This window comes from Rhinolophus sinicus, linkage group LG03, assembly GCF_036562045.2.
Source record: "Rhinolophus sinicus isolate RSC01 linkage group LG03, ASM3656204v1, whole genome shotgun sequence".
In the NCBI taxonomy this organism is placed as follows: domain Eukaryota; kingdom Metazoa; phylum Chordata; class Mammalia; order Chiroptera; family Rhinolophidae; genus Rhinolophus; species Rhinolophus sinicus.
In genome coordinates, this window is record NC_133753.1 from 101513621 (window position 1) to 101538413 (window position 24793).

Consider the following 24793-nt stretch of genomic DNA (forward strand, 5'->3'; position numbering starts at 1 on the left):
GGAAGCCATCCAGCCAGTGTTGTGATGCTTTGAATTCTTCTGGGAATATTTCTAACTGTGGCGTCATTGCAAGGGCAAATGCTTGAATATCAGCCCTGCGCACAACCAAAGCCTTTGCTCTCCTGTCAGCAATCCTTTCACAGATGATGTCTTCCAGCTCAGGAAATAATGGTTGCCCACCTGAGACACACTTGCGCTTCTTAGCATTTCCCTCATCCACCTGTTGACTAAGGTTACTACTATACTCTGCTTGCCATTTTCGGACCATTCGGAGAAAGCCATAAGATTCTTTGCAGAAAGCTGTAAGATTCTTGCCCCGGGAGTCCTCCATGATTCTTTTCTTGTACTCAACGGAATAGCTCTTTCTTTTGGCACTCATCTTGCCTGGGGGTCAAAATATTATTCCCTTTAAATCTACCATTCAATCAAGTGTTAACTGAAGACTTACGAGATAGGCGTGGCAACAAAAATGATGACAGTTAAGAATGCTGGTCCACACAAAAACGACGAAAAATCACAGGCACCAAAATTCAGAAAACGTTTATTTCACACGATTGCATTAAGTACGTCCATTACAACACATGACGTATTGAATTATGAAGATTCATATTATCCACAACCACATCTGTTCATTATCAAGTGCATATGTTATTTGTGCGTTGTGTCTACTCCGATTGGTCATTCGGCAATAAGTCTCAAGTTCATCTGTTTATATAGGTGTTTACCTCTCATCCAAAGGCGCCCACTTGGGTATTTACAAATACTTAATTATAATTTATATTATCATTTAAGTATTAATATCAATAATATTAATCATATTTAATTTATACCAATATTTTATAATTCAATATGTCCGTGTGTGTTGCAACAGACGTACTAAATGTGTCCATCTGGCTGACGATCTTAATTGGGACTTATTTTTGGGGTAGGGCTTATATTATGAGCATCCTGAAAAATCATGCTAGGGCTTATTTTCTGGTTAGGGCTTATTTTCTGGTTAGGTCTTATTTTCAGGGAAATACGGTAACACACACACACACACACACACACACACACACACAATCTGACTTACCTATGGCCTCTGATGCCACAAGAAGACCTAAACTGGGCAGGAACTCTCTAGTTACCACATCTTTGTTCACTGTTTTCTCTGCCCTAGCAGAGGGTTGATGGCTGAGCAGCTGAAGCAGATGCCAGAGGGCCTGCAGGGCAGGGTCTCCCCTCTGGGGCTTTCCCGACCCCCCTCTCCCATCTTCAATCACCTCTCTGACTGGTCTTCCCACTTCCTCTAGGGCCCTTCTTCCCGCGATCTCTGTAAGCTTACACACTCCCACAGGGGGTGAAAGGGTGGGCAGAGGTCACCCCATTGCACCGAGACTGTTCACCTGAGCTGTCCGTCCACACTCCCCCTGCCCCAGGCCAGCTCTGCCAGTCTATACACAGCCATCAACCCCTCATCCCTCCCACCTGTCCCATCAGACCCAGGAGCAGCACAGCGGTAACAACTAAGAGGCCAGATGCTGAGGACAGAGCGCTTGGGGCTGCACCCCAGCTCTCCAAGGCGGGCCAGCTTACCTGAGGCGTGAAGTCAGGCTCCACGGAGTCTCCCTGCCTCTAGGACCGTCCCCTCCAATCCCCTCTGTGTTATCACAGTGGCTCACCTAACACACACCGGTGCTCCGCTTATTTCCATTTTGACCTTTCAATGATGGTTCACTACCCTCAGTCTACCTTTCTGTAACACTTTACATTTCTCATAAGTTAAAAAATAACTTCTAGTGTCTCCCTAACATCTGTAAAAAGAATTTAATAACAGTTCCACGATGCATGGTTAACAAAAGATCTAGCTGGGCACAAACGCCACTTATTCAGCATGTCACTCCAGCTTAGATAGTTCTGAAACTTCCCAGAGGGCTCATTCAGGGACATGCCTAATGCATTTCAGAACAGAGGAGTGACTCTTGAACCACAATTCAAGGTGATGTGAAAATGTAGAAGATGGGGAAAGGTCCACGGACCAGGGCATGCATGGTCATCAGGCATGACCCCGACTGAAAGACAAAAGAGGGGCACCCCAGGCTCAGTCACCAGAGGTACAAGAGGCACTGCCCCTTTGGATTTCCAAGAGAACACAGAGAGTGACCCCTCACCCCACAACCTCCCACACCCCCAAGTCCTGTCGGACCCCCGAGCCCAGGAGCAGTGTGCCTACCTGCGAGCGCTTGCTGGACCCTGCTGGGCTTCGGCATGTGCACGGCCACAGTGGTGGGGACGCTCCCAGGGCTGCTCATGGGACCGCTGGGGAGGGAGGCACTTGGAGAAAAGAGAGAACAAAGCTTAGTGTTTGGAGCTGACTTAGCAGAAACGGGAGCTGGAGAAACACCGGGTTAGGGATACACTGGTGTTGCTGAGACCCCTTCACGGTTTCACTTTCCACAGCTGCTTCTGTGGAGTGAGAGCTTCTGCTTTTTTCTTTCTTTTTTTAATTAAAGATCCTGATGAAGAGTATCTGGAAAGAGGAGCAAAGAAATCTGAATTTCACCACTCTCAGATCCAAACTAACCTACAGAATCTGAATACTTAAGATGTTAAGCTCAGAGCCCAGCCCACCATCACTTTCTCTGCCAAAATCAGGTGACGAGAGCCAGGCAGCGGACAGGAGGGACTGGCAGGCAGGGGCTGCTGGAGTACGGGGTCTCATCTTTTTACACGGTATTAAGAATGAAGCTTTAACTGTCAAAAAATGTTTTCCTGGGCAATCCAGAGACTCTGATGACAAAGTATTCTGAGCTCACCAGCTCCATCAAAATGAAAGCTTTATGGTGGCTGTAGAGGGGAACAGGGCAGAAACCACTGCAACAAGTGATTACATTGCCAGTAATATGACCAATCAGTATCAGAAGCCCTAAGAAATGACGCTCTGAGGATACATCCTTTTTGTGGTTCCTGCCAAGACTGCATAACCTCAGTCCAAATCATGAGAAAACATCTCACAAACCCAAATTAAGGGACATCTGACAAAGTAACTCACGAAAGTGTTAGGTTATGGCAGATGAAGAAAGACCCAGGAACTGTCACAGACAGGACGAGGAGAATTAACAACTGGATGCAAAGTGGGGTCCCAGAGGATCCTGGGACAGAATGAGAACAGTGATGGAAAATCTGGTGAAAACCAAAGCCTTTTAGTTTAGTTAATTGTACTGCACCAACGGTAATTCTCTGGTTCTGGAAACTGTACTATGGTTATGAAAGACACTAATATGAGAAGTACAGGAGATACGGAAACTGTCTGTACTATTTTTGTAACTTTTCTGTAAATCTAAAATTGTTCTAAATAAAGAAAAAAAAAATTTTTTTTTTAAATGAAGGTCTCGCTTCTCACAGTGATTACGTTCAAATCACTCATTTGGCTTTAGGCCACATTTTTCAATAATAATAAACCCAAGTCATTATGGTTGGGGGGAAGCCCTGAACTGGAGAACACAGGTGCAGACCACCCGAGATGGCTGCCAGCTCGCTCCTCCCCTCCCGATTCCAGAGTCCTCCTGTGTTAAAGGTGATGACACACAGGAAGTTATAAAACCCTTCTGCGCAGTCCCTGCACTGAAGCTCCCCAAGGACAGGGCCTGGGCACATCCATCTCTGTTCTGCTGGGCCCAGCCAGGAGCCAGGAACTGGGAAGGTGCTCACAAATTGATGGACGGCTCCAGTCTACTGTGCTACCCGCACAGCTGCCAGCACTTCCAGAAGCCAATGCTTCCAGAAGCTGCCCCAGATCCTTCCTCACCACCAGCCATGGGTCACAGATCCTGCTGGTGGCAACTACAGGGAGCTAGCTGGTCCTGCTCCAAACCAGAAAACCTCACACTCAGCTGGTGCTGAAAGCCATTGGGGTCTCACACAGGGTCTGGCGCACAGCAGGTGCTCCGGGATTTGTCTGAGAGAAGAAAGGGGTTGTTTTCGTTTCTGGATTGTTTTCCCCAAACAGAACAGCCTATGCGGCCATGCTACTCAATTAGCAGCTTCTGGCCCTCATCCACTCTCAACCCTAAAGAAACGATGGAACTGAGTTTAGAGTGCGCTGATTCTGCAATGTTAGAAGGGCTGGGCTAAGGTGTTGGCCCACTAAACTCTGTTTAATTTGGAACAAGCTCCAACCCTACCCCACTTTCTGAGCCTCTTCCTCCATTTTTTTTTTTTTTTTTTTTTACAGGAAAGTAGATAGTCTCTGATGGTCTTTGCAATTCTCAGGTTTTATAAGTAAAGGAATTTGAGAAGATACAGCTCTTCCAGGCATCTTTCATCTCCCAAGCCAACTTTCCAGGGAACACTGAGCTTGAGCCCTTAGCTAGGAAGCCGGAAGGCAGAAGCTTGGCTCTACAATAGCTCAGAAGTAGTGGGCTTCTCAGTGGGCTCAGCACCACTGGCCCAGACGGGCTCCAGAAGTGGGGTCTTCCTTCACCAGGAGAGGCACCTATCTGAGGGAGAAGGCCTAGTTTCACGTCTCACCCCCAAGAATTAGAGCAAAAAAGACATGCAGTGAGGCTTCCAGTGGGCAGCTTCCCCTGGAAGTGGGACCAGGAACCAGGAACCGTGACTGGTTCTATTTGCATAGGGAACTCCTGGTATGACCACTTCCCCTACGACACATCCCAGCTCCTACCCACGTTTCCCTGCAGTGATCAGAGGGAATGAAGCAGAAAAAGGTGCATCCCAAGATGTGTGCCCAAGATGGGGCTTCTCAGAGGCGGACAGAACCCTGGAGATCACAGGTCCCCTCCACCCTCCTCAGAGCTCAGACGAGCAGAATGTTCCCGATGTGACAGGGCACCATTTGCTCTGTGAAGTGCCCTTCTGAGAATTTCCTCAGTCACTGCCTCAGGCCTCCCTCCCTGACTCCTCGGTTCCTGGGTCTACCTACTAGGCCCTACCTGGCCTTCCTTCTAGGACCATCTCCAGGAGCTTCCGGATGGAGCTGATAACATGAGACATAAGGACTTCTAGTCTTCTACACAGACAGGATTTGACAGACTCAGGCAAGGGGCAGAGCTAGGAGGCTGCAGACTAAGGAACTGCAAGCTCCCTACAGGCCAGCAAGCCAGTGCCAACTGGGGGGCCTCCGACAACTTGGTCAGTACAAGGAGCATCAGATGTGGAGTCTGGGCACCCCACTTCCAGTGCCTGCTCCAGCTTAAAGTTGCGTGCCCTCGGGCCTGTCGAGTCCCCTGACAGCCTCAATTTCTCTATCTGTAAGATGAGAGTAATCCCAAAAGGCCCCAGGGCCATTGTGAGGCTACCATTATTCGCAGAAATGTCCATTGTTCCCCAGGCCTCAAAGGAACAAAGGGGATACAGGAAAGCTGAAGGGCCGCCAGGCAACTTCCTTAAGGGCCACACAAAACCCTGAAACCCACAGTAGTATCAGAGCAAAAGCAAACTTCAGAAACTGGCCAGCCCAACTCCAGAGCTGGAAAGGGAACAGCGCTGACCCAGAGGCCTGCAGTGCGTTAGGTGGAAGGCCAAGTGGGACCCAGGACTCCAAGTCAAGCAAGCCTCAAGAGCCTCGCTGACAGCAGGAGGGAGTGGGGCGCCTTTAGAGGGAGAACAGCAGTGAGAACAGAGCAAATGAAAGCGAACCAGAGAGCCATTCTCTAGGGCCACTGAGTGCAGGGACAAAGCACGATGCGGCTGAGCCGCAGCAGAGCTGCAACAGACAGACTGCTGGTCATAATCACCGTCGCAAGTCATTAAAATGCTCGACAAGCCGGCACACCCTCTATTAAAGAAGACAAGTGTGCGTGACACATTTTGGAAAGTTTTCCACCCAACATCATTAAAACACAAGTTTTTGTGCTTAAAGGGATAAACTTCAGCTACCAGGAAATTTACTTAAATCCAGCAGCTCAGTGACAAAGGATGCACCTTCTCCATGTATTACTGCCTGCTCAAAAAGCCTCCCGGGGCACAAGGAAGTCAGCCAGCCAAGGTTTCACCTGCATTAAGCAAGAAGTGATTTGAAACCACATGGCTTCCACAAATTTTGATTTTACTCTCCCATGTGTTCTACACGTGCCGGCTCTCAGGCTTCCCCAGCCCTTGGCGGTGCCCGCCGTGCGGCCTTCTCTCCTCCACACACAGTAACTTGCACCTGACGCTGCTGGCATCGTCTAGCCTCGGAACCACACCACAGCCCCTAGGGGAGACCAAGCTGCCAAGTGTTTTTAATCTTCCCAGCCCCGCTGGGTTTAAAAGGGCAGCCATCTACTCAGCCCCCCTCTGGCTCTACAACACCCATTAGAGAAGGGTTAACTGAAGAGGCCCCGCGACAATTTACATACAGGAAAACCTTGTTTTTCAAAGCTGGGATAGGCTCATGCAAGTGAAGTGCACCCTGCCCAGCTCCCCAAGAGCTGCAGGAGATGAAGATGAACATCCACTTTAGGAGGCAAGTCCCTTTGAGGCTGTTTCAACTCACAGAGCCGGCTGGCCTGGTTCCCTCCTGGCTTACAACGCAGGGCACGCAGCAGTATGTGTGGCCCAGCAGCAAAGGTAAGCCCGTCTGGCCCAGCTGCTTTCCTTCAGTAACTTGCCTGGCCTGTACCAGTAGGGCCCAGAACAAGTCTCGGCCCTCAGGCTGGGGAGGGGACACCAACGGGAGCCCCACACTGGGAGAAAGCAACCAAGCCTATTAAGTCACGTGGCTTAATCCCAGAACCCCAGCTCTAGAACCATCTAGAAATTTGCCTCAAAATAATTTTAAGAACTTAAGAACCCCAGAAGGCTGGGCAATGCCGACCTAGTAGCTCTGGCCCTGCTGATAATCGTTCTGGGCTGGCAGACCCAGCACGCTTTTCTCTAAGTCTGCCCCCACCGGGCACTGGGCAGGACTGGGCGAGCACACAGTCCGGCTTGCTTATTTCTATGTCAAGGGCCACAGAGAAGGCGCCCATTCCCAGAAGGCTCTCAGATCCACACGCCCCAACTCCAGGGAGGTGCCCCGAGCCACCGGGACCCATCTCTCCTCTGCCAGTCCCTCCGCTCTTCCCTCGGGATGCCGTCTGCCTTCCTCTCCCTCCACCTTTTTGAGAGCTTCGAGAACTCCATGTGTCCCACACGGCCGCTCTGGGGCCTGGGTTTAATCCCAGCTCTGCACTTGGCAGCTGTGCTGCCAATCTCATCAGCCAGCCTCAGTGTGTTTACCCGTAAGCTCCTCAGCTTACCTGTAAGTACCTCACCCGTAAGCACCACCCCCCATATGGCCGTTACGAGGAGTAATGCAATCACTCACATAGCCTGCTCAACGGGGCGGCTAGAACGTGTGCTCAGCGAATGGCATTTGTCACTGTGTCTTATCAAAGCTGGCAGGGTCCTCTGAAACCTAGCTTGGAAAAATGCGAGAGGCCCAAGAAGCTGCTGAGGTCTCGGCCACACTAGGACATCAGCCTTCATCGTGGTCAAGGCCGGGCTGGGTGAGCAAGGCAGCACAGAGATGCTGACTGGCTGAGTCAGTGCCAGTCAGCAAGATGCTGACCCCTGGGAGGCAGGGCAGCCATGGGCCCGCACCTCCAGTCACCACCTGCCCAGGTCACCCTCTTTCAGAAATCAGCCCCCGTCCCACTACCACTCTGAATTCTCAAAATGGTCTCCAAACCCAATACTGAGTAATGATCAACGACGAGGCCCTCACCAGCGACAGGTCTCCGAGCACCCCGGGAACACCCCCACAGGGTCACTCAAGGCCTTGGCTCACTCTGAAGTGCCACCTGGTCTGAACAGGGCCCCTCTCCTCACCTTTCTCCAGGTGCAGAGAGCTCTGTTGGACGCCAGACTGCATCAGCATCGGAGCCGTCCTGTCACCTGTTGCTCCCACCCCCACACTCAACACTTTGCTCTCCCCTCAACCAGCGTTTAAGCATCAAAACTGAGCTCGCAGCCTTCCTTGGACAAGACTGTGGGCTTAGGGAGGGGACTGAACCTTCCCTGTCTGTGTCCTCCGTGCCTGGCACACAGGAGTCAGTGAAATGTCTCAGGCACATGGCACCAGCTACGTGGCACACAGGCACAGCCGGAAGGTGGTTCACTGCTCTACACAGAGGGCCCGATTCTCCCGTGTGAACAGCGACAACTGGTTTTAACCCACGTGGCAACTAGCAGCACTCACGTCCCAGAGGGCAGGTGGGCTCTGCGGGAGGCAAGGCTGTGGGCGGCTGTGGCACCACATGGGACACGCAAAGGAGACAATGACATAGCAGGGACAACCAAGGAAGCAGGTGCCAGGTTTACAGGCATTGGGGTGAGTCTCCCCAACTAAGTAAAAGCAAAACCCAAGCCTGCTGACAAGGCCCCCAGAGGGACACAGCGACTCCCAGTAACACAAGATACCTGGCTCCACTGGCAGTGGATGGTCCTGGGGGCTGGTGCTGTGGTCCCAGGTGGGGGAGGCTGAAGCAGTAAAGGGGCTGGCTCCCCAGGGAGGGCGGCGCCCCACCCCAGGGGTTGGTGGTGTTCAGCCTGGGCGCAGACCTAGCCCCAGAGAGTGAGGGCTTGTTGTATGGGGCAAAGGCCTGGTGTGCCCCAAAGACAATGGCGGTCCTGTTGGGGGGCTGGGGGACAGGGTATGCAGGGAGGCTGGTCATGGAGTGGCGGTAGCGGCCTGACACGGGGCCAGTTCCGCCGCCGCTGAGGCACTGATGGCAAGAGCAGGCGACTCCCGTGTGGCCCGGCGGAGCAATGACGGTGGTCACCGGGTAAGGGGGTCCTGCTTGGCGCCGCACGCTACGGCAGAAAAGCGAAGTCTTGTTGGTCTGCACGTGGGTGGCATAGTTGACGGTGTAGTTGTAGCCCAGGGGTGCCAAGTCCACGAGCTGGTTGCCCCTGGCCACCTGCTGCTCCAGATGGTCACAGACGCTGGCTTCGTAGGCTGTCCAGGAGCCATCGTCACTCAGCCACTCCCACACGATGCCCTGGCCGGGGGCTGAATGCTGGGGGAACAGGTGTCTCCGCACGGCCCGCATGGTGCCTGTTTCATAAGGAGCGTCACACAGTATTGGTTAGCCTGCTGACACCCCCGAAACAAAGGGATTTGAAACATTATTTTTTCTACAACCAAAATAAACTGGTATGATCTCAGTGTATTTACAGGGTCATGGTGCCATCTGCCCTAAAGGATGGCATTGGTTATTCTTGCCAAATCAGGGGTAAAAGATAGAGCGCTCTCTTTAGGGAAAGGAACTGTAGCCCAAAGGGACCAAGTGGCAGCGGGGCATCTGTGATCTTGGGCTGGGAAGTGATGGCAGCTTAGGTCAAAGGACAGCTGTGGCTCAGACTCAATGAGGCTTTTAAAGATAACATTTCTAACGATGAAACCTATATAGCCTCACTTGAAAAACTGCAAACAAAAAAGTATCAAGAAAATTAAATCATCCATAATCCAACCACCAAGAGAAAAAGCACACAATTCATATTACATTGTATTTCTTCCCATCTAGTCTTCTAGGCTCGTACATTCAGGGAACTGACAATCATACTGAAAACTTTTCCTGCTATTTTCATGTATTAAGCCATAAGTATTTCTTATGTCTCTAAAACTTTGTAAAACTCATTACTAATTGTTACATAATTCTCTTACATGGATGTACCACTCACTCCCTTTGACTTCTCAAGTAGCAACTATTGGGTAACACCCTGTGGTTAGCTTATATTCTTAATAAAATCAAAGCTGAAGATTAAGTAGAAAAAAAATCAGTTTGGGCGGTGATTCCAATCGCACTTGCCAGAAGATGATCACTGCAGTTACCTTCCACCCGGTCTCCACAACAGCCACAGGGAAACACTTAACCCCAGATCAGATTATGTCACTTCTGGGCCCCAATCAGTCCACAGCTCCCTCTTTCAGAATAAAAGCAGTGGCTTTACGGGACTGCAAAGCTCTGCACACTCCACCCCCTCCCTCCTACCCCCCCTTCAGGCCTGTCTCATCCCTTGCCAGTGCCACCTAAGCTCGAACTTCCAATCAACTTCTCCCAACACTTGACATTTCCACCCCCTGGTTAACACTTCCTGCTGTCTAACACAATAACAATTTACACACTATTGATCTTGTTTGCTGCCTTTCTCAGTTGCCTGCAAACGTCATGAAGGCAGGGACTTTTATCTGTATCCAACTGATTGGAAGCCTCACTCCTTACTCACTGCTACAGGGATCAAAACATGGCTTCTCAGGCTAGGCACAAGTGACATTCTGAGCCCAAGATTCTTTGTCACGGGGCTGGTCCTGCGCGTTATAGGACGCTTAGCAGCATCCCTGGCTTCCACCCACCAGATGCCAGTAGCACCCTGCCCCACAGTCGTGACAATCAAAAACGTCACCAGACACGGTCCAATGTCCTAGAGGACAAAACCCCGTGCATTAGAGGTTCAGGGCACAGCTCTGGGAGGAAGTTAGTGGCCCCATTCTCAGTAGTACTGGTCAAAACATACAGAAACACGAAACGTGAGTGCACAGGGAGTGAGGCAACCTCCCCAGGTCCCACAGCTATGGCACGCTGGAGCCAGAACGCATGTCTGGGCCCCGTTAACGAGCGTGGCACACCGCCTCCGTGCCAGCTGCCTGCCAGCGCGAGCCTCACACCTCTGCAGGTGAGGGCAGGCATTCCTGGTGTGGGAGCCGGGGGTTGGGGGTGGGGCGGCAGCGCTAGGAGGGCCCCTGCACTGTGCTCCCACGGCCCCTCTAGATGACCAGCAGGTCCTCCAGTAACGAATAACATCGTTTCATTCAAATATTGATGAAATGCCGGAGGAACTGAACTCTTGTTTCTATCTATGAACCTGTGGTAAAATGGGTTTCATTATATGTCATTTCACTTCAAGTCACAGAACCTATGGACGACGTTACATGAGGACTTTCTGTACATCTCACATTTGTGGTACCTGCTATCACGCAGCACCAGCCCTCCCAACCACGTGCATTTCAGGGGCACGCCTGAGCTCTGAGCGTCAGTTTTATAACCCCAACACCTAGCAGGGTGCCCAGCCCTCAGCAGGCGCTCAGACTGGTACCAGAGGCAGAATGTGTCTTACCAGTGTCCTGGCGGAACTGAGTCCAGCTGGGGAGGTCAATGATGTACGGGGCCAGCGAGGGGTCGGCCTGGCCCAAGGGGATGCTGTGCGCCAGGCTCCCGAGCCCGAAGCGCTGGCCCTTCTGCTGCACAAACTGCTGCTCAATGTAGCTACAGACAGCGGCGCTGTAGGGATGCCAGATGCCCAGCCCATCCTGCCATTCCCACACGGCCACGGCCACGGCCACAGGGCTGGTGTACGCCTGAGCCAGGGAAGGGCTTGGGGCCATGGCCATCTTCCCCAGGACTCCCTCTGCTTTCCCAAATGGCTTCAGACCCCTCTGGGCTGCAGTCTCCGGTTCATTGCCCAGTGCTTCCAGCAGCTCTGTGAACAGGACAAACGAGCAGTTATCGATGTACAAAGTGGCCCTGCCAGAGTCAGCCTCAGTGCAAGGAAAAGAATTCTCCCTTTCCACAGTCACTTTTCCCCCCTAATACCTTAAGGGCAGCGTGAATCAAATACCTGATCCCGTCTCTTTGCTCAGACGGCCAGGAAGAGTCAATCAAGCAGTCTACCTACCGCTGCAAATGTTCAGCAAGACACAGTGGAGTGAGTTCTGGGTGCTCAGCATTGGCCCAGCTTCGGCCCTTTCCCCAGTAATCTCCCTCTGGCCCACTACTAAATGTATCCTTTTCTACTGGATGTATTTTTGTTTGTTTGTTTGTTTCTAATTAAAGTTTATCAGGGTGACAATGGTTAGTCAAATTACACAGGGTTCAGGTACAATTCTGTAATACATCATCATCTATATCTCACACTGTGTGTTCACCACCCGGAGTCAGGTTTTGTCCTCTAGGACCATGTATGTGACACACTGTATCAAGTTTATGAGTCACTCCAAATCTCTTGTAGACACCATGACCTCTTACATTTGCGTGACAAGTCTGTCGTTTCCAAAGCCAGTTTGTGAGACCCAAACAAACTACCTGTTACAGATGGGAGAAAACTATCTCAGAAAGGAGCAGGGCTCAAAGGTCCCCAGAGGCTCCATGGCAGAGCAGAGCTGGGCCTCGCAGCACGGGTCCCACTCCACCTGGGTCTCCAGACGCAGTCCCCAGAAGGCACCATGAACCTAGCAGAACGTCTCCAATAAAGATTAAAATCTCCTGACTGCTGATACTGGCCTCCCTGCACCCCACTCCCTCCCGTGCCTGCGCCTCTGCCCAGCGGTCAGGTCCGCAGAGCTGCCACCCATCACTCAAGACACTCTCCTTCCAGTCGCTCTGACCCGTCCTCTTCCCTCCACACTCTCCTCATCCCTCAGGCCCGGCCTGGCATTCAGGGAGGCTTCCCTGGCCCCCAGCACACGAGCTTCTCCTGTGCAGCACCACCCAGAGCTCTACGCACACACACATACGGGTGCGAGGACGTCTGTGCCTTTCTGCCCCCACTCCCACCCTAGTGAGCAACCCAGGGAGTCTGCCCCGGCCACAGCCGTGTCGCCAGCCTAGGCCTGGTCACGTGGTCTTAAACACGTCAGTGCAAAACACGGCTGAGTGGATGCAGACACTGATTCTATGCACCTGCAGCTGTGCGCAGGAACAAGGAAGTCTGTGAATGCACCGTATCCTGGAGGTCCCCAGGGCGCCAGCTCCTAGAGTGCAACAGGTACAGGACCAACATTTAGTGACAAACACCAAATGGGCTTGTTTCACTGAAGCCTAATGGACTGACATGATAGTACTTCTCCCACCTTATGGACAAGAAACCAAAGCTTGAAGCGGTCAAGGTCTTATTGAAGGTCACACACACACACTGCTAAGTGGCAGCACAGAGAGCAAACGCAGATAGATCGGCTTTGACACCCCAGCCTGAACTCTACACCTTGGGCTCCACTCACAGGCCCCGCTTAGAAAGGGCGAAGGAAGAGAGAGGAACCCGCATCTCAAGCCCTCTTACCGCACGCTCATGCAGGCTGGTGCCAACAGGGTTCCCAGTCATACCATCTGCTCTGATTCCCACACAACCCACTAAAGTACAGACATCAAAGTTTATCCCCATTTTGCAGATGAGAAAACTGAGGCCCAGGTAGCAGCAGTGACTAATTTGCTTACGCGGCTAGTCATAAGGCCGGGAGTCTGGGCTTTCACTGCTATCCCTAACATTGCACTATACCATCAAGATCTCAATAAAAAGGCCCAGACCACCACCCTCCAAGGAAGGCAGAGCTGGAGCATGACATGAAAAGGAACAGTCGTGGGCTCTGCCGTCAACTCTATTCACTGTGTCATCCTGATGAAGGTTCCTAAGCTCTCCAAGTTCACTTTCTTCCATTGGAAGTGGAGATGCCAACATCTATTCTAAGTGCTTTCCATGGGGATCAAAGCATAGACGTGTACAGAGCACCCAGCAAAGCACCAGGCACACAGCTGCTATCAGCAGATCTTGGCCTCCCTCCTTTCCCTGGGCCTCTCAACCCCAGTACCTCCCCACCCTGCAAGTGGGGGTGAGGAGTGGCAGCCTAGGGCAGCACTGAGACGCACAGCATGAAAATGCAGGCGATGAGTCAATCCTGAAATAACTGAGCACACCTGTGGGTGCCAGGGCTGCCACCGAGCTGCCAACTGCTCCAATAAAAGTGTATCCCACTCTGGAGGACTAGACCTGGGATGCCCTCGGGATGCCTGGCTGGTTTATTAGCTCAGGGCCTGTAATTAGGAGTCTCTGGAACCACATCCTGGTACAAATCACAGGCCTGGGTTCAGAGCCAATTACTCCTGAGTCTGGACTTTCCTCCTGGCACCGCCTGGCAGGAATCACTCATCTCTCAGGCGACAGAAGCCTCCCATGTATCACCACACCTAGTATGTTCCAGCATGTCCACACATCCCCTGATGAACCAACTCGCAGAACTCTGCCAAACATCCTGAGAAATACAGTTGAGAACTTGAGCTAAAGCTTTTCATGAACGTGTTCAGCCTCCACAGACCGAGGCCCACCATGGTTCCGGCCGTGTCTGCGTACTGGAGACCCAGAGAGGAAGCAGTCATGGTACAGCCCCTCCAGGCCGGCCGCTGTCCCCACTCAGACCAAGGGCTCCAGCTTATGTCCAGCCACGTCAAATTCTACCAAGTGCCAGACATTCAGAGCCATTTCCCACCTCCCAGCCACGGATCCTGTGGTGCATGTGTCTAGACTCCCCTCTTCTCTCCACCTACGCCCCCCACAGAGCATGTCCATCTTTCCAGACTTGGCCACAGCAGCCCGCTCCTGAGCCCTCCTACCCACACCCTCACCAGACAGTGCGGACTCCACCCTCCTGAGCCACTTATCTTTGGTTTCAGCGTCTACCCCCCACTGGAACAGGAACTCCCTGAGGACAGAGCTACAGCTGACCCAAAGCTGGGGCTGCAGCTCTTCAGGGCCCAACAGCCAAAAGGGTGTGAAACACCAGAGGATGAGAGAGGAGAACGTTCTACTCCAGGGGCAGGGTGTCTGAGGCACTGCCCAGAAATGCCCACTGCCATTCCAGGGGGACACAGCAAGTATGCGCAGACAGCAGCTATTAACGCACCTCTTCCCTACAATGACCTATGCCATCCGGAAACTGCAGCTCAAAAACCTAATTTGTGTCAGCTCCTCATGACAAGAGCTACTTAGTATTTTTAATTATGAAAATTATTATTATTATAATTGGCCATGGAAACAAGCCTCAATCTGGAAGCAACCTAAACACCTTACAATAATGGAATTCTTAAATCCATTTATGGTACATCCTAATGATGGAACTATGAGTCCTGAAAAGGATATACAAAAGGCCTACAGACAGACCTAAGGCTCACGACTGATCAAAAATAAAGGATATATAACTGCACACACTATGCTCTCAGGCAGGTATGCCATTTACTGAGCACCTACTTACTGTCAATGAGGGAACTGAAGCCAAAAGAAATTAAGAACTTACCCAAGTCAGGTGGCCAGTCTGTGATACTATAAAACCTATGTTCTTTCAATCTTATATAAAATAATTTTTAAAAGGCCAGAAGGAAACACTCTGAAATGTTAATAGGGGTGATGTAATTATAGGGTGGTTGTTGTTTTTTACCTCTTTCTGCACTTGCGAATGTCCTACGATGGTCATATTACCTTTTACGATCAACGTTATTTATTTCTCCCTTTCTTCCGCCTCCCCCCGCCCCACTCCGCTCTCACCGGCGGTTCACGCTGGCCACGGGCTGCTTGTGGCAGCTCATGGCAGCCCACGGCAGCCCAGCTCCAGGGAGAACCATTGTTCACAATCTTAGCTGTAGAGGGCGCAGCTCACTGGCCCATGTGGGAATCAAACCAGCGACCTCCGCGTTAGGAGCACAGCGCTCCAACCACCTGAGCCACTGGGCCAGCCCATAATTTTTTTTTTTAAATATCAACAACTTTGACCACAAAGAACCCATCCTGCTTTCATTTGCATTCTCTTGTCAGACTGAACTGCAAAGCCCTGTCTACAGCACTGTGGCTTGGAGGCACAGAGGAACCTGCCATTCTACCAGAAAGGCGTGTTCATACAAAAGAAACAGGTACCGTGTCTAAGAGGTTTTCTATTCCCAGAGGATTTAGAAAAGCTTTAGAACAAGACCTGAGGTGGCACAAGAATTTGAGTGAAAATTATCCTGCCTGATCGTGTGCCTTCCGGTGGGAGAACCATACAAACAGATCCCACCACAGTGGGAAGAAGGCCCCAGGTGTGGTTTTTAAACTGGTGTTCAGACTGAGTGACTGTCAACTTGCCAACACGTGAGGGAGGACCCCATTTCATCCCTTCAAAGCCCACCAAAACACATGACAGCTTGGCCCGCCCCTGAGCCTGGCAGTTCAGCCTTCAGTCCACGCCACTGGCAGCATCTGGCCCGCCCCTGCTGTCCTGAGTGGACATGAAGACAACCTCTCAGACCCCTCTTCTTGGCTCACACTCTGCTCCATTCAGTCTCCCATTCGCTCAGTCACCGTGCGACAGTCACCTCCCCTTCTCTAGGCTCTCCTACTCAGGTGGTTGGACGGCTTTTCCAGCCTTTTATAGGCAGCAGAACCCTTTTCCAAACGTGACCATACGCCACCTGTCAATATGTAAAACACAGAAATGTGAAGTGCTCTGTTTAACACAGAAGTAGCCTCCATTCCTATTTCCCAGAGGCCCAGGAAGCTCTTTTGCAGAACAGAAGAGTTCTGAGGAGCACAGACTGCAAACCAGTGAGACCAGGTGACTTAAGTCTTATTTCCTAAGCTGCCTCACTTTGGGGCCCTTTCCAAGAAGCATGGCCTGAAACTCCACACCCCACCAGCTGACAGTGAGCATGACCTGTTAAGTAGAGCATGACCTTCAAAGACTTCTTATAATACAGCTTGCCACCGGGCACTGTGAGGGAGCCTTCCCACAGACCCGGAAGGTCACGTCCTGCACACAAATGCATCAAAGAAATGTTCTACTTCACTAGAAATGTTGCTTTTAATACACATTTAAAACAGTGGAATATTACCTTATGCCTATCAAAGTAGTAAAAATAACTTAATTTCAGTACTCAGTGCTGGCAATAATACACTGAGACCTCACACAGCTGGGAAGGATAAAACTTTTCCAACATGCAGTGGGTCATATGCGTCAGGAGGTTTAAAATGTTCACTTGTTTTGATCCAATAATTAAGAATCTAACTAAGGAGATTATAGAAAAACTTCAATGTAAAGATATTCACCACCGCACCATTTTAAGTAGGTAAAAGAGAAGCATAAAGAAAACTCAATAGAAATGGACCAAAGTGTTAACAATGGCTGCCTTTGAATAGAGAAACTATAGGAGACCTTTTGTTCAACTGACTTACATATCTGAACTTTTCACATTTTCTAAAGCGAGAAAGTATAACTTCTGTTATCAGAAACAAATCTCTTTAAGATGCCCAATACTTCTAAGAGATCATACACATAAACCAAACCACCACTACCGTTACTTACCATCATTACTTTAAATGGCTGCTACTATCCCAGTGGGGTTTCACTAATAACAGGCCTTGTCAAAGAACCATGGCACCTCCTGGTTATCAAAAGACATCCCCGTATCCCTGAGTTCCAAAAAAATGCATAAAGCAGATCATCCGGGTACCTAACTGTTCTAATAGGTGTACAATGCAAGATGGGACTTCTGTCTTGAAAAGAGACAGCTCCGGCCAGTGCCTCCGAGAACTTACGAGGTTTCTGACAGACACAAGGAAACTAACACAGGACTTGTTCCTTGCACACTGGGCCGCTGAGAAGGGAAGTGACAGCTCCTGTTCTGGCTGGTGTCGGCCTTGAGCCTTCCAGGGAAAGGCTGGAGCAGAACCTTCCAAAAAGGGCTCAGAAAGCCCGGGGTGGCCAGGGGCAGGCCCCAGCAACCTACAATTCCCTTCGGGGCGAGCTCCTCCACCAGCACCTAGAAACTGCTGCTCCTTCTCTGTCCGGAGCAACCTGACCACCTGCAGTAATAACAGCAATGACTGCCAACCAAGAGCTTACTACACACCAGGCCCTGTGCTAACTACCTTCTAAGTGTCATTTAAGCCTCACAATCCTGGGGGCAAGTACGTATTATCTCTATTTCATACACAAGAAAAGTGAGGCAAAAGAAGATACGCAACCTGCCCAAGAATACGCAGGAATAAGTAAAACCAAATCTGTTTCCAGAGTCCATCAAGACAGGAGAGAAACTGACGCTGGACAAATAGGCCTGCCAGATGTGTTTTCCTTGGCCTACAGTTTTCCATGCTTTTTGTTTTTTAATTGAGCTGATGTTTAAAAATTGGAATATTCACCATTTTTTTAAAAATCCCTATTTCCAGCTTCTTGAAAACCAGCTAAATTGGCAACATTTGCAGGCCTGGCCTAGATCCATTATTCCAGAAACAACTAGCTGATACACACTCTCCAGGTGACCAGTTACCACGACTCCCCAAGGCAGGATTCAGCAAACTTTCCCTATAAAGGGCCAGAAACTACTTATTTTAGGCTTTGCAGAACTTAAGGTGTCTTACAACTATACAACTCGGAGACTGTAATGCGAACACAGCTATAGACGATCTGTAAACTAACTGGAGTGGTTGTGTTCCAATAAAACTTTATTAACAGAGACAGACAGTAAGCCATGGGTTTGGTCAACCCCTGCCCTACTTCCTCGCCAACGTCTATCACTGTGTTCCCACTGTCCTAGAGTTGAGAAACACTTGTCTGAACCCATTTCTCTATCAAGAAGTACAAGAGTGCCTATGTCTCTGGCTAGCCTCACCAACGACAGGCTCTGCTCTCTGCAGACACGTCAGTCTTTGCCCAACACCTGCCGATGAAATACATCACCCAATAGCACAGCAGGCAGCATGTTGTCAGGGCTGCCCCTAGGAACCCTCACTGCTTCTCAGAGCCACACCAGGCGTCAACAGCTTTCCCTGCGTCAGGAAATCAGGCCCTGGTCTCCCCTTTCTACACATTCCCGATATCCTCTTATCAGTTCCCATGGCCTCAATAATCCCATGTGTGCAGATCACCCAAATCATTCCTCAGTGCTCTGCCTAAGCCGCGCAAGCCCTCTGCTCCAGCCATCAGGAACTCAGGGAGGACCCAGAATAGACCAGGCTGTTTCATGCCCCTCATAGCCCCACAGAGTGTCCACCCCGCCTGTCCACGTACTCCTCTCTTAACTCCCAGCTTGTGACTCTCTACACTGTGAAATCATTCCTACAACCACTCCTGCCCTGCAGGGAGAAGAGGCCACTTCTCACAATCAAAGTCATTGCAACATCTGAGTGCAATCATCTACTTGCCTCCTCCACGATGGCACAGGCTCCCTCTAGGCAAGGATATGGTCAGGCAAAGATTTTTTAAACAAGACAAGCAGAACACTGACTATAAATGAAAAAATACATTTCACTATGTTAAAATTAAGAATAGCTGTTCAACAAAAGTGCCTTAGAGACAGCAGAAAGATAAGTTACAAGCTGGAAGAAAATTTTTGCAATATGCATGAAGGATTAAAATCAATGTATATAAAGAACTCCTACAAATCAATAATAATAAAACACCAAAAACCCTACAGAAAAATTGGCAAAAGACATGAACAAATATTTCACAGGAAACACACATGCCAATAAACTTATGAAGAGATGTTCAATGTCAGCGCTCAGGGATATAGAAATCAAGACCCCCAAGATCCCATTTTATACCCATTCAATGGGCAAAAATAAAAGTCTGCCTATATCAAGTGTTGGCAAGAATAGGGAGCAACTGGAAGTCCCATACACTGCTGCTGGCAGAGAGTAAATTGGTACAACCACCTCAGAAAACAATCTGGCAGTATCTATAAAAGTTGAACATGTATTTAACAGATGACCCAGCAAAATATTACCCTTAAGTTCATATCCAAGAAAGCCTCTTGCACACATACAATATGAGATGTATGTGGAAATGTTCAGAGCAGCACGCTTGCAACAGCTAAAAACATGGAAACTGGAAGTACCCATCACTGGAAGATGAGATGCATACACTATGCTGTGTTCACACCATGGAACAGCAGTAGTCAAAACACATCAACCAGATGACATGCAATAATATGGATAAATCTTAGCAAAATAATATTTTGTTTACTTTCCTTAGGAATACATAGATACAATAGAACTACATGAAAATGAAAGGGAGGGGATAATAGTTATCTCAGGATGGAAATGGGAAGAAAGATCGCATGATTAGATGTATATTTTTGTTTCAAGCCCCAAACTTTTGGGTGATTGGAATACAGAAGCTTACTACATTCATTAAAAATAACAGAACATACACCATGATCAAGTGGGATTTATTCCTGGGATGTGAGGTTGGTTCACAAATCAATTAATGTGACACACCACATAAACGAAATGAAGGATGAAAATCTTATTGTACCAAGAGATGCAGAAAAAGCATTGGACAAAATCCAGCATCCATTTATGATAAAAAGTAACCTAGCAAATAAATACAAGCAAGCCATGCATGAACAGTGATGAGTGTGTATTAATCTAGTTCTCTGCTTACCTGAGCTAAAACTTAAAACAAACACACAAAAGAGACCATTTAATTCATCTTTGTACACCAAGTACAAAGCACAAGCCCGTGCACACGATTTCTGTAGACGTGTGGAATGAGTGAGGGACTTTCCTCCCGAGCCCACGGTCTCCTCGCTGGCACCTTAGGTACCTTCAACATGTCTGAAGTCAAACTCACCTTCCTTCCTAACTCTCCTTTGCCTCCTGGATTCCCTGGCTTCACTCTGTCCCAGGCAGTTAGGAGAAAAACCTGCCTCAACCTTCTCCCCCACTGCCCCGCAGCTGCCATGGCTTGCTCTCTCCTCCCTCCTCAGCCCCCACTGCCAGCATCCAATTGGGACCTTTACGCTTCTCACCCTGATAAATATTCTCTCCCAACTGGCTTCCCCAACTCTTGCCTATCCTTCTAGTCCACCTCAGAGACAGGTGCAAGACTGGGCTTCCTGAAGTATGGCTCTGATTCTGTCTCGTCCACACCTCCCCTGGATTTCTGGAATAAAGTTCAAGTTCTTTGGGTTGACACTGAAAGGCCATCGCAATCTGGTCCTTCCCCATCAACAGCATTTGCCAGTGCACTTCCCTTCAATACCCTCTTTCATCTACACCTCCCTCTCCCAAAGAGTTTAAGTGATGAGATGCTATCCCCATATACATCCCGTTTCCCCACCTCCATACCTCAGCTCTATGCAGAATCCTATTCACTTGACCACCCACCCTCACCTGACCCAACTTTCAAGGCCCCATTTAAACATCACCTCCATGATGCCTTGATATGCCCAACTGAAAGAAAACACCTGTTTATCAGCATTCTGTCCGTTACAGTTTTTTATGTCCATCAATGAGACTATGAGCAAGCTGAGGGCAAAATCGCATGTCTACATCCCCCTACCAGAAGCTGGCATGGTGTAAGGAAACAGTCATAACGAGAATAATCCAATTTAACCCATTCCACACTTTCCAGCCAGTGCACTCATTGAAAACGCTCCTCATGGAATTCTCCTTCTACAATCTTTCTGCTCCCCAGAGCCTTGGTATGGCCCACGAAACCCTCCACACTCAGCCCTCTATCCACCTTCCCAGCAGCCTCTACTCCACACCCATCCCGTTGCTCCAGCCACACTAAGCTACTCCCTGTGGCCCAGACATGCCAGGTAGCTTCACAACTTGTATATGCCGACTCCTCTGCCAGACTACTGCCCCTACTTTCTAAGTCCTACTCCTTCTTCACAACTCACCTTGGATTATCATCTTCCGGAAGCCTTCCTCACCTTCCCACCTTCCCTTTTACCCCTTCCTGGATGAGTGGCAGCTCTTCCCTGGGAGTGCCCCCTCACCATGTATCACTGACACCTTGCCACTGTCTATGGTGTCTTGTCCACCAAACCACAAAGTCCCAGAGGACAGAACTCTTGTTGCTCCTCACTGTACCCCCAGCACTGAGCTGGTATGACACCAGTAAAGATTCATGCAAAAAAAGAAATAAAAATTTCCAATTCAAATGCAGAAATCATGACTTTCGTCCTTCACCCCATAAAGCATGTCTTGAAGTGCAAACCAGGTGGAAAGCACCCTCTAAGACTGGTTAAACAGGAGAAGCCGTTGGCCAGAAGCCACTTAAATTTATTTGAGAGAGTTGGCAATCAACAATCTACTCCCAGGGCTCACTTTCATCCTGGAGACCTCAAATTCTACCCTGCCCAGTCCCCACCTTCTTTACTGAAAACCAGATTGAGAAGACAGCAATGTAAAGTCCCCATGGCTCTCACCTCCTCTCTCTGGAGAGCTGGCACAAACTGTCCTTTCTTGATGGAGACACCAGATCCTTAGGAGGAATGACTTGTTCGAGTTCCCATCTTGATATAAAATGCAAACAACAAAAACCAGGCAAATCTGAAAGGCTTGCTGACTAAGCGACACAAATTCCAAGGCACCTTTGCCAACAAGGAAGAAGATGATCAGGTTTTAAATTGAGAAACAGCAGTTAGTGAAAACGAATGCACAGATGTTGGGTCCATGTGCTGTGGCTGGGGACTGGAAACCACCAGATTTATTTTCCAACAGCCTGGGCAGAGCAGAAGGTACAGTAGTCTTCTTCTGCCTACTCAATAATCAAGGGGATGGTTTAAACACACACACACACACACACACACACACACACACACACACCAAGCCCTTTCATACTGAAGCCCAATAGGACTTTATAAGCCAGCCTGTAGTGTAGGCATCCAGAAAATCAATACACCAGAGAGGGTAAAATTCTGGCCAAAGTCACACAGCAATGAACAAGAGACTTAGTTTTAGTTACTCTGATGGTTTAACTAAAGCCTCATTTAGGCTCTTAGAAAGTCCACCTTCTAGAACTCGAGAAGAGCTGGGATGGCATGCGAAAATATTTTTAGTTTCTTAAGGGTTCAAGCATCTGTGCATACACTACTTTCACTGCTACTGGCACTTAGGAAAGTGGAACCAGTGTGAAGAATAGCTGGCTGACAAAGTCGGGATGAAAGGGTAGTTACAGAAAAAGTCTCCTAAATCCTCTTCAGCATACATTATGCGCCCCACAAAAGTAACCCAGGGTCTCTGGAAACCGGAGCTTCCCGGAAGGCAGACACCACTTGGGTCCGGGAAGCAGAGTCAGGTGCTTCCCGGACCCCAGTGGTCCGGGAAGTACAGCCCCCGCTCCAGTGAGTCATTAACCTGGAGGCAGACCCCAACAGAACCCTCACCCTAACAAGGCAGCCCGGTGGTAGTATCGCCACCGCCTCCTGCGGGTCCTGTGAGAAGGGGTCCACTCCTCCCGACCGACCTAAACTTCCAGGGTCTGCGCCCCTCCCACTGCTGGCCCTTCGGCTTCCACCCTAGCGTTCACCCTCCCACCCAGCGCCGAGTCCTGTACTAAGCTCCCAGCGCCTCCTAATTCCCCAACTCTCACCTCCGGGATCTTCAGTGAGGAGACCAATCCTCCCAACCCTCCCCGGACGTCACCCCGGGACTACAGTCCGGCCGGGCCCAGCCCTCCCACACTCCCACGCCCGCCCCCTTCCGGTCCCAACTCAGTTTGGTCTCCCCCGCGCCCTCCCGACCCCATCTCTGGAGACCGGCAGATGGCCTGTCCGCCCGCTCTCACCGAGGCTGAGGAGGGCGAGGGGGCAGGCTGAGGGCACTGCCGCGCTGAGGCGGCAGCTCCGGCTCGGCCTGGGCACAACTCCGGCTGTAGCTCCGACTCTGAGGAGGAGACAGCCAGAGTGAAACTCCGCGTCGCAGCTTCCTTGCGCTCCGGTGCGCATGCCCAGGACGCGGGGCCTTCTGGGAAATGTAGTTCGGGCGGGGGCGGAGCCCGGGGCGGGGGTGGGGCCGAACCCGACGCGCACCTGTTCAGGTGTAGTTATTGTTCGTTCTTAGCCTGTTGGCTTATCGACTTATTCCTTCATTACTTTACTGATTCGTTTCACATAGTTTTTACCCGTACATACATGGTTCCAGACCCTGTGCTGGGTACTGGGGATTAACAGGTCAATCGGAACTCGGTTTCTCTCCTGGAAGAACTTCGTATCTAGTTGAGGATAAGACACAATTACAATATAGTGAGATAAATGTTGTCATAAAGGGGTGGGAGCAGAGAAGGGTGTACTTAATTTAGGGGGTTGGTCAGGAAGACATCACAGAAGGGTAATACCTGAGTTGTATCTTTCAAGCCCACATAGGGGTTTGCCAGATGGAATACAGGGAAGCCCATGCAAAGAAAGAGAGATGTGAAAGTGCCTGACACATTCAGGAAGCAGCGAAATGTTCCTTGTGGCCAGAACAGAGTGTACATGGAGGGGGTGAGGACAGAGAAAATGAATTAGGGTGTGGCAGGATATGAATATGGGGAGAAGGCTGGGTAAAGTCTGATAGACTTCAAATGCCATGCAAGGAATTTAAGCAACTGGAGACAGCGTTGCCAGAGTCAGTGTTGAACTTTTAGAAGGATACCCTGTGTGGTGGGTGGAGGATAGACTGAAGGGAAAGAGAAAGGTGTAGGGAGACCTGTTTGGAGGCTGTTGCTGTAGTTCAGGTCAAGGATGATGAGGCCTAAACCAGGCTGGTGATGAATCTGGAATCACAGACTTCCTTTACAAAGCTAAAGAAAGTTATTCCCAGAAAAAAATGCTCAAATATCAGTGTTCACACGTGTACACACATATTACACACATTTTGCGTCCGGTTTCTAGGGTACAGAGTCCTCTGAATCTCAGACTCTAAGTATTTTTACATAATCTCATGTCACTCATACTTGATCAGGGATTTCGAGGAAGATTCAGACTGCTGGGGATGGAGGAAGACACCTTCCCCCTCATTTGGTTCCAAAGCTTCATTTTATAGAAGAGGAAGCTGAGGCCCAGGATGGGGGAGTGACCCACCAGAAGTTCGTGAAGAAGGAGCACCTGTTGTACGCCAAGTCTCTGGTACCCTAAGCCAGGACTCCACCACCTGGGAGCTGGCTTAGAGGACACGTGCCTTGAGTCTAGGGAGGCACCAAAGTCAAGTTCTCCCACTTACTCCCAGAGCCAGACCTCCATCAAGAAATGAAGGATAGGGTCCAGCCCGGTGGCTCCGGCGGTTAGAGCTCTGTGCTCCTAACTCCAAAGGCTGCCGGTTCGAT

At 50.0% G+C, this 24793-nt stretch overlaps 1 protein-coding gene across 6 annotated transcripts in view; it reads right to left on the minus strand.

Moving 5' to 3' along the window:
• Positions 1-23433, minus strand: part of DTX2 (deltex E3 ubiquitin ligase 2) — a 36833-nt gene extending 13400 nt beyond the window's left edge. For 2 of the 6 annotated variants that reach the window (XM_019752766.2, XM_019752768.2), the window contains exons 1-4: positions 23276-23425; positions 11080-11442; positions 8383-9019; positions 2213-2313 (exon numbers count right to left, since the gene is read on the minus strand). In XM_019752766.2, the coding sequence (XP_019608325.2) occupies positions 2213-2313; positions 8383-9019; positions 11080-11353 (1012 nt within the window). In that variant the 5' untranslated portion in view covers positions 11354-11442; positions 23276-23425. Of the gene's footprint in view, positions 1-2212; positions 2314-8382; positions 9020-11079; positions 11443-21914; positions 22080-23080; positions 23145-23275 lie in introns of those variants that run through there. The other 4 variants (XM_019752764.2, XM_019752767.2, XM_074328404.1 and 1 more) reach the window with 4 other exon arrangements.
• Between the last annotated feature and the right edge of the window lie 1360 nt (positions 23434-24793).